Here is a 12146-nt window from a genome sequence, read left to right on the forward strand (position 1 = left end):
GGAACACCCTGGATTTCTGCCATAGCCACCAGCTTAGCAATGGTATCACAGCACCACAGGCTTGAGGTTCATGTTCTCATTTCTGGTCAGCAAGGCTGCTTTTAGTAGAAGAAGTATCTTTTTATCCCTCCTTTTTTGACAGTCTCTATCCACAGAGACACTAAACAGATACAAGTGTGAATCTCCTGGTGACAAGGCTGCAGCACCCCAGGGATGAGCTCAGCTCTGCCACCTTTGCTGTCACTCTGAATGAGCTGTGAGCGGCTATTCAGTGCCTCCTCATTCCCTGACCAAACCACCCCAGCTCCCTTCACTTCTCCTGCTCCACCATGTGCTGCAAACATCGAGCAAATCCAGCAGAGAAACACCATGCAAGGCCAGAACACAGCACAGCCACTCACAGGATCAGATCTTCCTCCTTCTCCACTTTGGCGAAAGTGGCGACTTTGTTCTTTAACAAGTATAAGTGCCCGGGGCCTCCCTGCAAGAGACAGACAGACAGATGGAACCCCCTTTGCACAGACCCTTAGGAAACAAATCCTGGATGCGTTTCCTGTCCTGCCCAGCCATTCCCAGAAGTGCCACAAGGGAGCAGGGCAGCCCTGCAGCGCAGACACGCCCAGGGCCATCCACACACGGGCAGCGTGCTGGGGGCTGCATTCCAAAGTTTTTGCTGTTCCGTGCCCACATCACTCTAGAAAGGCACAAAAATAGATTTAAAACGCCATTGTGGGTGGCTGCAGAGTAATAGGGAAGACAAGAAAGTCCCTGTCACTTGGGGATGCTGGGGGTGGGCAGAGGAGCAGCTGAGCACAGCAGGACTGCAGGAGGGGCTGGCACTGCAGAGGAGCTGGACTGGGGCAGCAGGAGCCATGAACAGACTGACACAGCACCAGCAACATTAAAAGTCACAATCTCAGGTCAGTGTGCAGCAAAGCTGCTCCTCTGCAGCACTGGGCACATGGAGGGAGTTAAGTCAGGTCACCTTTCCCACTTCTCATGGCACAGCTGCTGGGGAAGTCCACAGCTGACCACCACCAGGAACAGCAAACTTGGGAAGGAAATCCCCAGCAACCCTCAAATCCCAGCCACAGCTCCAGCCTGACCCTTCTCCTGCATCCTCTGGCTTCCAGCTCCCGGCTGAGCCACGTGCCAGTCTGACCCACAACCACTGTCACTGTCACACTGAAGCTGGATGGAAACCATAACTGTGACCCTGCAAGTGTCTGTTCCTGTCTCTGAAACCCTTTCTAGGTCAGTGCTGATGCTGGTTTGTCTGGGGTTCCTTGAGAGAATCAGCCCAGCTCTTGCCTTGGCCTCACTAAATCAGATTTGATTTCCTGCTGTCACAGCAACTTGAGACTGCTCCATGTCTGGGAAATGGGAAGTGAAAGCTGTGCCTTGGCAGCGACTTTAATGGAAGCTGACTTTGGAATATTGGTTCCTCTATGTCACTTTCCCCACAGAAAATGACAAATTTGTAACAAATTGCCCAAGTGCTTAACAACTTTCATATACCTGGCAAAATATCAGCATCTTCCAGATTTTGCAGCCCTTCCGATAAACGTTCAGCTTCTTCTCTATTTCCTCTGCAAAAAAACCACAACCAAACAAAACATGTTGGAAAAGATGAACCATGGACAAAGGTCAAAATTAATCTCATTTCTTTACACTTAGTCCAGAGGGCAGGAAGCTGAGCTGGGGGGTGCTCAGTACAAGCCAAGGATGCTGTGGGAGCAGGAAATGTCAGCAGGTGACAGGGCAGAGAAGGGATGGAACAGCACCAGACACTGCTCTGTGGTGACCACAGCCCTGGAGCAGCCCCAGCCCTCCTGGCCCTCTGTCACTGCTCCCACTCCCCACCACAGGTACAATGAACAGGCAGCTGCTGCCCCGTGCCTCAGTTTCCCTGATGCAAACCACGAGTTTAGCACAGAAATCAGGCCACAGAAGTGAGTGTTTATTACAGCAGCACATCCAAGAGCAACCAACTGACTGTCAGGGGTCAGTGGGGTGACAAAAACAACTCTGTGAGTGACAGCTGAAGCACAGGGCAGCTGAGTGACTTTAATATTGATGGTTACATTTGCAATGGGCAGGAGATAGAAAAGGAGGCAACACTGACATACCCAGGATGTCATCAAAGGTGGCGTGTTCATGGTCCTGGAAACCAAGAGAGAAGACATGTAAAGGTTCCCTGTCACTCCACCAGCTCCCTAATAACCACACAATCCCATTCCAAGGATGCTTTAAGAGCACATTTACACCAACTGATGGCTGCTGGTCACAGCAGCAGTAACCCTCACCCTAAATCACATTTCAGCACAGAAGCTGAACAGTCCATGAAGATCAAATCCACCCAAGGGCTTGCAGCTGAAGCCTGCAGACACATCCAAAGCACACACTGTCCCTCAGATACAGTCAACATCAGCAGGGTCTGTTTGCCTGTGTTTTGCAGCCACTCTCTGGCTTCACCCCTGTCCAAGCTGGCTGACAAACAGCTGCACTCCCCACACAGCTGTCCCTGCCACAGCAGGGTCATCAGGAGCACTGAACAACCCTCCAAGGAGGAGGGACAAGAGCAGCAAGGCTAAACCCCAGCAGCACAGCCAGCTGCACACTGGCAGTGGCCTTGCTGGGCTCCCAGCCCCACCTTCCCTTGCAAATTAAGTGATTAGAAAAAGAAACCCATGACTCCTCACTGCTGTATCAGACACCTGCTCAGGCCAGACTCCCAGGGAAAAGTCAAGAGTTAAAATAATGACTGACTGCAGTCATTGCACTGCACCTGGGGTGATGGGGTTGGTGGCTCACTGCTGAGCTCTGAGTGCTGCTCATCCCAAGGATGAGCATGAGGAGGAGCCCTAAGCCTGGCAATGCCTGCCCTGCCTTCCCTTGGCAATCCTCCCACACAGCTTGGCTGGGCTGCAGAGCCCAGAGCCCTCATGAGCCATTTCCACCCCACCTGACTGTTCCACCTAGACCTGAGCCCCCACAAAGCTACCCCAGACCCCAAAGCTGGGTTCAGCACACCCCCAGCCTCCTCCTGACAGCTTTTCCAAATCACGTCAGCATTTTGGAGTCACCTTAACAGGAACCAGGGAAGTAAGAAAGTGACTGTATGACTCTTGCTCTCATCACAGCAAAAGGGATTTACTTACATAGAGGATGGGGATGATGGAGGGGTCGTCCCTGCGGATAATGGTTGGGACATACTCTGCTTTGGGCACCTTGGAAGAGATGAGCTGCAAAGGGGAAAGAAGGTTCAACAGCATGAGGAGAAGGCAGTAGAGTCTGAAGAGAAGCACAAGGGCCACAAACCAGTGCCCTGTTCAGCTGGTCTCAGGTGTGACCCGAGGCAGCAGCTAACCCAGTCTATCCACAGCCCAGGGGAAGGTTTCCAGCCCAGAGCACCCCCAGGCCTGCTGAGTGCCCTGAGTGTCACATGCGCACACAGCTCTGCCCTCAGGCTGCACTGGGCCCAGAACAGGCTGGAAAGGGGACACTGGGGTGCACAGAGGATGGAGCAGCTTTTGCACCACCATGGATGGCTGTATCCTGTCACCATGATATTTTCTGAAAAATCCCTTCGCCAGGATTTCTTCTCCTGGGGAAGCTGAGAAGCCTCAGAGAAAAATGTAAATAATAATTATCTGATTAATTTCTCCTGTGTTTGGCTGCTTTGAAATGTGGTCTGGACACTGTTTAACAACAGGTGCATGTTTGATTAGTTTCATGTGAATTGTTTTTACTTAATGACCAATCACAGCCAACTGTGTCAGACTCTGAGTCAGTCACGAGTTTTTATTATTCTTTCTTGTTAAGCCTTCTGTCTGTATCCTTCTCTTTCTTTAGTATAGTTTTAGTATATATAATATAATTCCTTAATATAATATAATATCATAAAATAATAAATCAGCCTTCTGAGAACATGGAGTCAGATTCTCATCTCTCACCTAGTCCTGAGGACCCACGGTATCCCACTGAGGATCACTCCTGCAAAACCTTCTTCTGGCTGTAGGGAGTGTTCAGTGTCTGGTGGGACCTGCACAGGGTCCAGCCAAGGCTGGCCCTGCACCAGGCACAGCAGGCACAGGGCTGCAGGTGTCAGACAGTGCCTGACAACTCTGGCTGAAGCCTCAGCTGGCTCCAGCAACACCAGAGCCTGAAATGTTGTGATTCCAGGCTCCTCAGTTCCTCAGCGTGGGAGCAGAGCTGGCAGTGGTGCTCAGGTCTCTATTTTCAGGGTTAACAAGCCTCAGGCTGACTTGGTTCTGTGTTGGTGTCATGTGGCATTCACACTCTCTGAAAAAATTCTTTCACCCAGGGTTTTTCTCCTGGGAAGCTGAGAAGCCTCAGAGAAAAGGAAACAATTCTTCTCTCATTTGCTTCTCCTGTGTTGTGCTCATGTGGAATGTGTTTGGAGATTGTTTACCCACAGGTGATTGTTCCATTGGATTCTGCTGGGAGTTGTTTTCACTCTTTGGCCAATCAGGGCCAAGCTGTGTCGGGACTCTGGAACGAGTCAGGAGTTTTCATTGTTATCTTTTCAGCATTCAGTATCTTTTCTGTATTCTTCAGTATAGTTAGTATAGTATTCTTTAATGTAATATAGTGTAATAAAGTAATAAATTAGCCTTGTGAGAACACGGAGTCAGATGCATCATTCCTGCCTTTGTCAGGGCATTCCCTGCAAATACAATAGTGTCAGTCCTGCTTTGATTTGGACTACAGATCCCTCCTTCTAGTCTTCTTCCAATGCACTACCCCCAGCAACAACAGATGTGAGCCCATGTCGAGTCTTGGTTCATCTCTGTGACCCTCACAGACCCCTGGTGCTGTGCCTATACAACAGACTTCCCATGAACATCCTGAACTTAGCAGCACTGAAAGAACAGGCATAGCATGAGCTGGAAACTCTCACCATTATTTTTGGTGGAATAAAGTCTTCTCCGTCACATGCCATGGCTTCAAGTTCCTTTTCTGCTTCCCAGTTCAAGTCAAAGTCACCATCCAGAGTCCCGCAGGAATCCTGAAGGTCATGGCCTGCCAGAACACAGGGAGCATTACAAGGGCAGAACAGCCTTCCTCACTCCATCCTGCCTTGGCAGCTTCCTCACAAGAGGTGCCACAACACTCGTGCTCTCTTGTCACCCACAGAGTGACAGACAGCAGTCTGAGGCTGGTGTCTTCAAACAGACAAACATGTAACAAATGAAGAGTGCACAGAGAGCTCACATCACGTGTCACAGAACTTCATCACTCTCGCAGTCACCAAGCTTGGTTTTCAAATGCTAAGTCACAACAGTCACCCTGTCACTCCAGAAATGGGGAAGGAGACAGAACACAGACAGACTCTCTACACTTCAGCACTGCCAGGCTGATAAGCAAAAGTCCGAAGACTTCAAAGCTGGTCTCCTTGTAGTAATTACTGCTCTGACTACATCTTTTCAGGGATTATAAAGAAAATCTGACTTGTTGGTCAGACTGATCCTGGCAGAGAAGTCTTAGAGCGTGCGTGAGGACAGCTGCAACAAACACAGTCATATTGCAACAGTAGACTTGAACTTGCTCTCCAAATCGACCTTACCTGTTGGCCTTCAATGCCTCCTGGGGAAAAAAACATCTGGAAGGAATATAATTGACCATTAAAGGTTAAAAACAGAGATGGTTGCTGGACTGAGGAAAGAGAACCGAGGTGCCGCTGTTTGTGCCTTTGGGGATGTCCGAGTGTCGCTGGGCAGTGCCTGGAGCCTGTGTCAACCACGGCTTTCCCATGGCTTTCCCATGGCTTTTCCATCTGCCTCCGGGCAGCTGACGGAGCAGGGAGGAGTCAGACTGCCAAACAACAGGGTCATGTTGTGAGCCTGGCCTTTCATACACCTCCCCTTGCAGCCTGGGTCTTCTACAGCTAGCAGGGCCAGATCTCGTGCTTACCTGGTAGATCAGGTCATTTCATTAGTGAAATTCACTTCAACATGGGCAAACTCATATCCACCAAGCTCCTGCCTACAGGCTTGCAATAAAATCTGTGTAAAACAGCCACTCCCTTTATAAGAATACAGATGCTGGCATTCCTTCCTGTAAATGAACACAACAGCATCTCAGTCCCCTCAAGCAGAACATGGCAGCATTACTGGGGATTCCCAGAGGGATTCCTGGCAGCCCAAATGAAGATCAGATTGCCCCAAGCTATCACCTGTGCAGGAAATCAAAGCTCTATCTCATCAGCTGTGTTCTTGAGCTGTTCCAGGCTAGGAAAGAGCTCAGAAGGGGCTCCTGCATGGGAAGCCATGTTAGCCCCACTATGGTGAAGGAGCCTTGGACTGGTGAGTTTCCAGAGAGGTTGTTTTGGTGCCAAGAGGATAAGGGATGATGGGAACAGAGGGCTGTAAGAGAGCTGTACCACCGGGTACCCTTTGGCAACTGCTCAATAATCTGAGGTTGGATGAGTGGTGCTCTACAAATAAATACAGGTACACACAGATGAACAGGTACATACACCTGGAGCGTTACCTGCTCCGATCTCAGGAAACTAAAAAAGGATCACAGACAGGACAGAGGGCACAGAGGAGTTACTCCAGTGGGACTCCAGTCAACAACTGCTGGAGGGTTTGCCCACAGGAGGAAGCTCAAAGGACTCAGAACTCACTTTCTCGAGAATCATGGAAGGAATCAGCTTTGATGGGAGTCGGGTCACTCCAGGACCTGCTGAAGCTCCTCTCACGCCGTTCGGCAAATGCTAAAGGATAAAACCAGAGCACGACATTAACAGATCCCAAAGCACCTCTGCTGCTGCCAGCAAACAAATCATCCAGCAGATTGCCACCAAAGCCACACATCACAGACTCCCTTGGGCTGCTCCTTCCACTTGCCAAACGTGAGTCCTTTCCACACAGCAGAGACAAGTGCCCACTTGTGCACAGGATGGGACATGGAACACAGAAAAAGGACAACACTTGATGGTCTCTCCTTAAATGCACAAGCTCAAACCTCAGTTTAACCAAGGCCAGTCCAGTGTCCCAGTGTAAGTGCTCAGATTCCAAGGCCTCACAGAAATATGCACTGCAACACCTGCATGCCCAGAAGGCAGCTGTGGTGCTCCATTAAGTTCTCCCTTCATCTTCTACTGGCATCCCAGTCAGAGCTGGACCAAACAGCAGGGAAGGGATGTCTCTGGAAAGCTCATGCTTTCTACATTTTGTTGCAAAAGAGGAAATCCTTCAGCCTTTGCTTGCCTACACTCTTGTGAGCACTACTCATGGCATTTTTTCCTCCCAATGAGCGCTGTATTGTTTGCACTGGCATTTCCCAAGCACAAACCAGGGAGCTTGGCTCAGACGGCTGCACCGCAGGCAAATTCCTGGGAACTGGCAACCACCGTGTCTGACTTGGCAAGCCCATGTGAGAGCCATTATGCCAGGATTAACAGCCACTTATGGGCACTAATACCTATTTCTGGTGGCAGACAGAGTGTGCAGCAGGGAATTGAGTAACAGCAGCACAGGAATTCACTGCAGATCAGCATCACAAGAGCAGCCTGTCCCCTGCTGAAGTGTGGCCAGGGTGGGTGTCTGGGGAGACAAATGATGTCTTCAGTTCTTCAGGTGATCTCCATCCTCAGCTTTCAGATAAACCCAGGCATTTAGCTACTGTGCACAGAAAGAAAGCTTTGAAAACATGACCCAAGAGTTCCTGAGGCAGAGGCACGCCTGAGTCTGACGGAGGTCAGCCCTGTCCACGTCAGGCAGTGCTAACTCAGATGCCGATGAAGACTCTGGAAAGGGCAAAGCTCTTTGCTGATCACTTCCCACAGCACATGAGAAAGGAAAGAATGCAAATTGAACTCAGTAATGCTTTGCTGTGGGCACTCTGTACATGATGCCTGGCCAGGGAGGTTGGGAAGAACAAGATACTTTCTCTTCTGGAGCAATCCTCAGCTCCCAGGAGCAGGTTACATCACTTTCACAGCACTAAGGGAGTTGCCCAACCAAGTTTTGGAGGATTATTGCCTTCACCAGGGAAAGGGAACTGCAATTTTGTAGGCCTAAGAGGTGATTTCTTCCCCAGTGAGGCATAACATTCTGTGATTTGCCCCTTGCTCCAATCTCTTCTCTGATCCTCTTCTTTCTTCCATTCCACCATCATCTCAGTTCCCACCAGGCAACTCTCCCCCAGGGCCAGCTGTGGAGATGACAGTGGGACAGGGCAGGAGGGGACAGCCAGCAGACTGTGTGGCACATGGAGCCACAGCTGGTCACAGCTGCAGAGAGAGGCCAGGCAGCTCTGCTGGACTCCCAGCTCTAGTTCTCCTCACTGGCCTCCACCCCAGTGATCACCAAAATCCACACAGGGACAAGGATGCTGCAGCTTTCCTTCCACGCCTTGCACCAGAGATGTCCCACAGCCACAGCAGAGGGTCCTTGGGAACAGCCCCCAGGCTGCTGCAGGCATCCACGTGTCCTGGACAGTTGCAACCACCTGGCCTTCTTGTTTGTAGAGTAAATTGCACCAACAGGTCAATTCCTCTCTCCAGCCCAAAGCCAGGTCCTTTCAACCCATATCTGCATGTGACAGAATTCCCACAAACCCCACAAAGCCCAGCTCCTCACAGCCACACTTCCAGGTGCTCACTTACTTTGTGCTTTAACCCTTCGGCTCCCCACCATGCGGAGGTGCTTCCGAAAATTCCTGCAAGAAAGGCCAAACACAACCTTTGAGAAAGGAGACAAGAAGCAACACCTGGGCCCAGCAGGACTGTGAAAACAGGGAGGAAGAAAATAAAATGGGGATGATGGTATATTTCCTTCTGGACATTCCAAAGCTGGAGACCAGGTCCCCAGCCTGGAGTGATGTAGTGCTGCAATGGTGATCATTGAGTAGGGCTGTTCTGAGCTCCCTGGGCTGCTGGTACAGCGCAAGTGGGGTCCCAGAGGGCAGCCCCCTGCTCATGGCTGCTTTCCCTTTTCTCTGGTTAAGCTTTACCTGTGCTGTATTTGCTGAGGACACCCACTGCTGCCTGTGCTGGCAGTGTCCCCTCTTTTCCTGGTAAAGAGCAGTAACTGCTCCCCTCTCTCCAGCAGAACGTGGGGTGCCCAGGCTCTGCACACTGGGGGCTGTGCTCATTCCCAAACACAGCTCCTAAAACCCCTCCTGTGCTGTGGGTAACCATGCAGCTCATGCTGCTCTCCAGGCACAGCTGGGGAGGACCAAAGCAGGCTCTCCCTCCTTGCACAGCAGAGTTCAGTGATGCTGCCTGTCCCCACGGGCCTGCTCTCCCGCTGTGCTGCCCTGCCCTGCCCTCACAGGCAGGTCCAGAGGGGCTGCAGAGCACACAGCTCCAGGGGAAAGCCCTGGGGAGCAGCTACACCCCAGAGCCAGGTCTGTGTGAAACAGAATGTCCTGGCTGCTCCTCAGAGGCCACGGGTAAGGGACTCTGTCCAGCCCCTACAAGTGCAAGGGACCAGTTTCTCTCAGTTTCTCATCACTCACGAGGCAGGAACAGGACAGGAACAAACAGGACACCAGAAGAGACAGGGAGAAGCAGCATCAAGAGCAGTGTCACCCCTCCATGAACCCTATTTAGTGACTGTGGCTTCACCCCACAGTGCAGCCCCAGGATGACAGAGAGCCCATGCACTGGGCACCCTGGAGTGGGGGAGCCTTCCTGGACTCCTTGTGGCCCCCAACACACAGGGCAAACACGAGGCAACAGACACCACAGCTGGTGAAAGGGGTAAGTCACAAGTTGTCTGGCTCACACACAGGTTAGTGGGATGAGTAAGGACATGGTACAACCATGCAGATGCTTTAGCAAACTGACTGGAACAAAAGACACTTCCAGCACTGACAAGAAATTGTTCAGAGAAACTCAGATTCATCTGCTCCTGTCCAGGAGATCCACACAAACACAGTCCTCGTGGGAGAGCACTGCTCCCATGTCACCTCCTGCACTTCCCCTCTTTGGCCTGGGAGTCCTTGTTGTCATCAGGCTCCAAATTCAGCAAGAAGCAAAACCAGCAGCTGGGAGCAGCATCGTTCCATGCCAAACTTCTGTCTACACTTGGGCTATTAATGTTCCCCAAAGATTTATTTTGTCTCTACTTGGGTACATGAAGATTCACTGCTGTGGATCAGACAAGTGCCCCTTTAGGCACATCCCTGGCCTGGCTCTTCGTACAAAGCCTTCTGGGGTGCACCATCACTTACAGTGCATTAGATCAAAATCCAAATAAATACAACATTTTAAAGGAACCAGGGCTGTTCTTTACACAAAAAAGTCTCAGATATATGTTATATGGAAATCTTTATGGTCTGTTGTGAGCCTGAGATCATACCAGACACTGAGCACCATTGTTAATTGCCCAAGGCCGCTGTCACATCCTTTGGGCTTTTGGCATTTTGGAGTAAAACCCGTTTTTCTTTTAAATGCTCAGCTGTCCTCTCCACAGAGGAGTTTCTTCAAGACCCTGAGGGAAGAGGGGTAAAGCAGCCTTTGCCACAGAAGAAGGTTGCTCCCAGCTGCCTGGACAGCTAGGCTTCTCCCTTGAGAGACCTAAATACATCTCCTAAACTCTGCTGAGAGCAGCTCCAAGGAGAACCCAGCTGTTCAAGGTTAACCACTGCACTAAACACTCACAGAATGGGACAAAGGCCTTTTGCTCCATCTATTTTCTTCTAGAAAAAACAGTCCTTTGGAAAAGAAGTGCAAATCTGGGACTGTCTCCTAACGTGGCCATGCTGTGAACATCTAGATCCTTCTGAGGGTTTCTTGCAGCTGCCTGGCTCCTCAGGCTCCTCTGTGCCTGCATGTCAGCATGACAGGCCCTGGGAAAGCTGCAACCAGCTCTGCCAGCAGTGGGGCTCCCCAAACCTGCCCAGCTTTGCTGCCTGGCTCCTGCATCTGCCCCCAGGAACTCTGAGGCACTTGATCCCTTGCAAGATCCCTTCACCCATCATGACACAACCAGAACCCCTCAAGTTTCAGTGATGAAATCTCCTTACCACTCCCTTTTCTGAACAGCTCTCCTCCAATGTGCCTCATGGTCTGCACGACCCCATGGCACCTCCAGGGTATCCATCCCAGCCAGAGGGGCTCCAAGACACTGCAGTCCCTCTCCACACCCTGCAGCTCTGCCTGCAGTGGGTCACCACACTCTGCCCAGAAGACTTTTCACTGCCCAAACTCCTGGCAGCACCTCTCTCACTCCCCTCTCTGGCTGCTCCTGCAGTGGGCACAGCTCTGGGCATCCCTCACTCCACAGGCAGCATCCCTGTGGCCACACCACACATCCCAGCCTCCCTGGACACCAGGACAGCACTGAAGGGACTGTGTGAGAACAGCTGAACCCCAAAACACCCACCAAGGGCTGCATAACAAACACCAAACCCACAGCAGGGTTCTCCTCACTCCCTGCAGGACAGGGCTGAGCTCTGCCAGCAATCCCTGCAGCCAGAGCCCCTCCACTGCTGTCACCTCCTCTCTGGGACAGGCAGGCTCAGCCAGGCTCCCTGCCCTGCCAGCCCTGCACTGTGCTCAGCAGGAGCAGGGACATGGCTCGGGTGAGTCCATCCTCCCTCCTGACTACACAGCCCCACCACGGTTCACAACTGCTCCTGCACTCACAAGCCATTTTCCAACCAAGACTTGCCTCTGCCTAACAAATCTGAGAAATCTCTCTTTTTAAAGATACACTGTCTATTTGTTTAGAGTGTCTTTAGTTTGGATTTTTATTTCTCTTTGTTATTGATGAAAAAAACCTCACCATTCTGAAGTTGCTATAAAAAATATTGCCTGGCAATTTCTCAGTTAATAAAATCTGATGTTTTTCTCCCACTTGGTTTTGAACAGTGCTGAAGTGATCATGGTATTTTTAAATCAATTATATAAATACTGTGTTATCCTTTTTAGTAGGCTACCACAACTCTTGGCATATTTAAAAAACCAAACCAGTTATGATTCCTACTGTGAGTAAGGGATGTGCCATAGGAAGGCTGCAGAAAGAAACCAGGCCTTTCTGTAATACCTGGACAAGGAATCAGTCCCCATTCACTTTTATTTCCCTTCTATTATTGAAAAAAAATAAGACTTAAAAATAGACTTCTGGGCACTAGAGATGTCAGTTTTGCCTAGGTCTCAGATTTTT

The 12146-nt window shown here is 50.7% G+C and overlaps 1 protein-coding gene across 5 annotated transcripts in view; it reads right to left on the minus strand.

The window, feature by feature from the left end:
- The window catches only part of NSMF (NMDA receptor synaptonuclear signaling and neuronal migration factor), a 48791-nt gene that overhangs the window by 8744 nt on the left and 27901 nt on the right, over window positions 1-12146 (minus strand). For all 5 annotated transcript variants that reach the window (XM_030961639.1, XM_030961642.1, XM_030961640.1 and 2 more), the window contains 7 exons: window positions 8639-8691; window positions 6653-6742; window positions 4925-5046; window positions 3162-3245; window positions 2130-2163; window positions 1519-1589; window positions 402-481 (listed from right to left, as the gene is read on the minus strand). In XM_030961639.1, coding sequence (XP_030817499.1) covers window positions 402-481; window positions 1519-1589; window positions 2130-2163; window positions 3162-3245; window positions 4925-5046; window positions 6653-6742; window positions 8639-8691 — 534 coding nt within the window. The remainder of the gene's footprint in view (window positions 1-401; window positions 482-1518; window positions 1590-2129; window positions 2164-3161; window positions 3246-4924; window positions 5047-6652; window positions 6743-8638; window positions 8692-12146) is intronic.

The sequence above is a fragment of the Camarhynchus parvulus genome, chromosome 17 (genome assembly GCF_901933205.1).
Source record: "Camarhynchus parvulus chromosome 17, STF_HiC, whole genome shotgun sequence".
NCBI classification, from domain to species: Eukaryota; Metazoa; Chordata; class Aves; order Passeriformes; family Thraupidae; genus Camarhynchus; species Camarhynchus parvulus.